Source organism: Limulus polyphemus, unplaced genomic scaffold, assembly GCF_000517525.1.
Source record: "Limulus polyphemus unplaced genomic scaffold, Limulus_polyphemus-2.1.2 Scaffold5189, whole genome shotgun sequence".
NCBI classification, from domain to species: Eukaryota; Metazoa; Arthropoda; class Merostomata; order Xiphosura; family Limulidae; genus Limulus; species Limulus polyphemus.
The window spans coordinates 29,086-32,167 of NW_013670799.1; the positions used below are offsets into that span (position 1 = coordinate 29,086).

The 3,082-nt window shown below is 30.9% G+C and overlaps 1 protein-coding gene across 1 annotated transcript in view; it reads left to right on the forward strand.

The window, feature by feature from the left end:
• Positions 1-3,082, forward strand: part of LOC106472247 (muscle calcium channel subunit alpha-1-like) — a 58,717-nt gene that overhangs the window by 28,209 nt on the left and 27,426 nt on the right. The window contains exons 19-21 of the mRNA XM_022400846.1: positions 489-635; positions 1,301-1,502; positions 1,902-2,060. Coding sequence (XP_022256554.1) covers positions 489-635; positions 1,301-1,502; positions 1,902-2,060 — 508 coding nt within the window. The remainder of the gene's footprint in view (positions 1-488; positions 636-1,300; positions 1,503-1,901; positions 2,061-3,082) is intronic.

A 3,082-nucleotide genomic window follows, 5' to 3' on the forward strand; every position in this document is an offset into this window, starting at 1 on the left:
TAGACACTTTCATTGTACATTTGAGTATGTAAGTTGTAGTTTAAAATGTCTAGACACTTTCATTGTACATTTGAGTATGCAGTTAGTAGTTTAAAATGTCTAGACACTTTCGTTGTACATTTGAGTATGTAGTTGTAGTTTAAAATGTCTAGACACTTTCATTGTACATTTGAGTATGCAGTTGTAGTTTAAAATGTCTAGACACTTTCGTTGTACATTTGAGTATGTAGTTGTAGTTTAAAATGTCTCGACACTTTCGTTGTACATTTGAGTATGTAGTTGTAGTTTAAAATGTCTAGACACTTTCGTTGTACATTTGAGTATGTAGTTGTAGTTTAAAATGTCTAGACACTTTCGTTGTACATTTGAGTATGTGGTTGTAGTTTAAAATGTCTAGACACTTTCGTAGTACATTTGAGTATGTAGTTGTATTTTAAAATGTCTAAGACACTTTTGTAACTACTTTTTAAAACTATTTTCAACTTTAGGGGAGAGTACATAGTGTACCAAGGAGGAGACATAAAAAAACCGAGCCTAGAACAGAGAGAATGGGATAAATATATCTTTAATTTTGACGATGTTTCACAAGGCATGCTTACACTTTGTACCGTATCGACATTTGAGGGTTGGCCGCTGTAAGTAAACTGTTTCACACTTAATATTAAAATGTTTTATGCATCATATATCGAAACTCACTACTTAGATTAGAGATAAAACTTTATTTTGAAAAGGAAGTAATATTTAATTTTGGTTTTTATGGGTTTTATTATATTATTTCTGTCTTACTCTGTACGTTTAACATGATATAAAAAACACAACTTGCTTTGCAACATTAGATCAAGTTTAAAATTAGAATATTATTTTGAGTTATGTTATCGCATTATCTTCTTTAGTTGTGCAAAGTTTTAACAAGGTTAAATATTTCTAGAGTTTTCTTAAGTGATTTTTGTGTAAAGTATTTTAAAGAGTGCTGAATAAGGGAAAATACAAGGTATCCAAGTTTGTGTTTTTATGAAGATTGATTTAAGAAAATATTTGATTCTCAAAATTTTTAAAGTTTTATTATCACATTAAATTATCTTTTTGAGATAATTTACTGATGTTTAAAAAGTTTTTATGGGGTACAATTCCATGGTTATTGGTATTTTCACTCTTAAGTGAATGTAAATAAATAACAAAAAATCCTGAAATTAATTGATTTATGTTTTAAAACGTTTGGTTTCGTGCTATTTGCAGTATATATTTTAATTTATTTGTCAGCCATGATAAGGTTAGGTATGGATGTTCTGTTTCTTCTTAGTTTATTGTATGTAGCCATTGACTCCAATGCAGAAGACATGGGACCCATTCACAACTATCGACCAATGGTAGCTGTCTTCTTCATTGTCTACATTATCATTATTGCTTTCTTTATGGTGAACATCTTCGTAGGTTTCGTCATCGTAACATTTCAGAATGAGGGAGAGCAAGAGTATAAGAACTGTGAATTAGACAAGAATCAGGTAAATAAAACCAATTTTGTAGTTATGGATTTCCGTATTTACGTTATGACTGAACTTAAAAAATTAATTGAAGTTTGTACGAGTGATGCAGTGTCAAGGATAAATATATAAATAACATAAAATATATTTTAAAATCATGTGATTCATTTTCAAAATTCTTTGTTTCTTACATGTTGATAAATGAAGGCGAACGTCCATAACAGCATGATTATCAGGAAGTTCATAATAATAAATTTTATGTCTGAGAAGATGGTCTTGTCACCTCCATATGGAGCCAGTTTTTTATTTACTTAGCTTATTATAAGCCAAGTCTATTTAAGATTGTCTGTTACTTCATATCTTCATCACATTTAGTACTTACTTTGACCAGGTTTTTTAATCGGAATTCTATTTTTACAGAGGAATTGCATAGAGTATGCACTGAAGGTTAAGCCGGTAAGGCGTTTCATCCCAAAGCACCGTTTCCAGTATAAGATATGGTGGTTTGTCACTTCCCAATATTTTGAATATGCTATCTTTATCTGCATCATGATCAACACCTTGTCACTAGCAATGAAAGTATGTTCTCCAAACCTTTATGTTTGTCATTCTTTATGGAATTTACTTTTGAAAGTTTAAAGAAACAGTGATAATGAGTGTTGAAGGAAAGATCGTTTAACCAGTAATAATTTTATTAATATTAACGAGTATGTACTTATATGAGCTACATGCTAAATATTTCTTTTTATATTAACAAGTTTAATAATCTATAATTATATTTGTGTGTGTTAATTCTTCATAATTTTAAATTTTTTACTTTGTAAGGTTTTATATCACAGTATTATTGAAAGAACACCCAAAATCTGTCTATAGTTTCAAAGACATTTGTATGTGTAGTATCTGATTGTACAGCTTAATGTTAAACACATGAACAACTTTATTGTTCTTGAGATAAGAAGTTATTCCTTTTCATCATTACTGAGTGTTCATGTATCAGAGATGATGAACCTTGTTTGTTTCATTTGTGGATCATTATCAACCTAACCCTAATTCATGTAAAAGTACAGAAATCATTGTGGTTGTTGGAAGATGTTTATTTCATCTGTGGTACGTGTGTGTGTTCAGCTAATTACACTATTTCATCTCTAGTACGTGTGTGTTCAGCTAATTACACTATTTCATCTCTAGTACGTGTGTGTTCAGCTAATTACACTATTTCATCTGTGGTACGTGTTTGTGTTCAGCTAATTACACTATTTCATCTCTAGTACGTGTGTGTTCAGCTAATTACACTATTTCATCTCTAGTACGTGTGTGTTCAGCTAATGGCACTATTTCATCTCTAGTACGTGTGTGTTCAGCTAATGGCACTATTTCATCTCTAGTACGTGTGTGTTCAGCTAATTACACTATTTCATCTCTAGTACGTGTGTGTTCAGCTAATGGCACTATTTCATCTCTAGTACGTGTGTGTTCAGCTAATTACACTATTTCATCTCTAGTACGTGTGTGTTCAGCTAATGGCACTATTTCATCTCTAGTACGTGTGTGTTCAGCTAATTACACTATTTCATCTCTAGTACGTGTGTGTTCAGCTAATG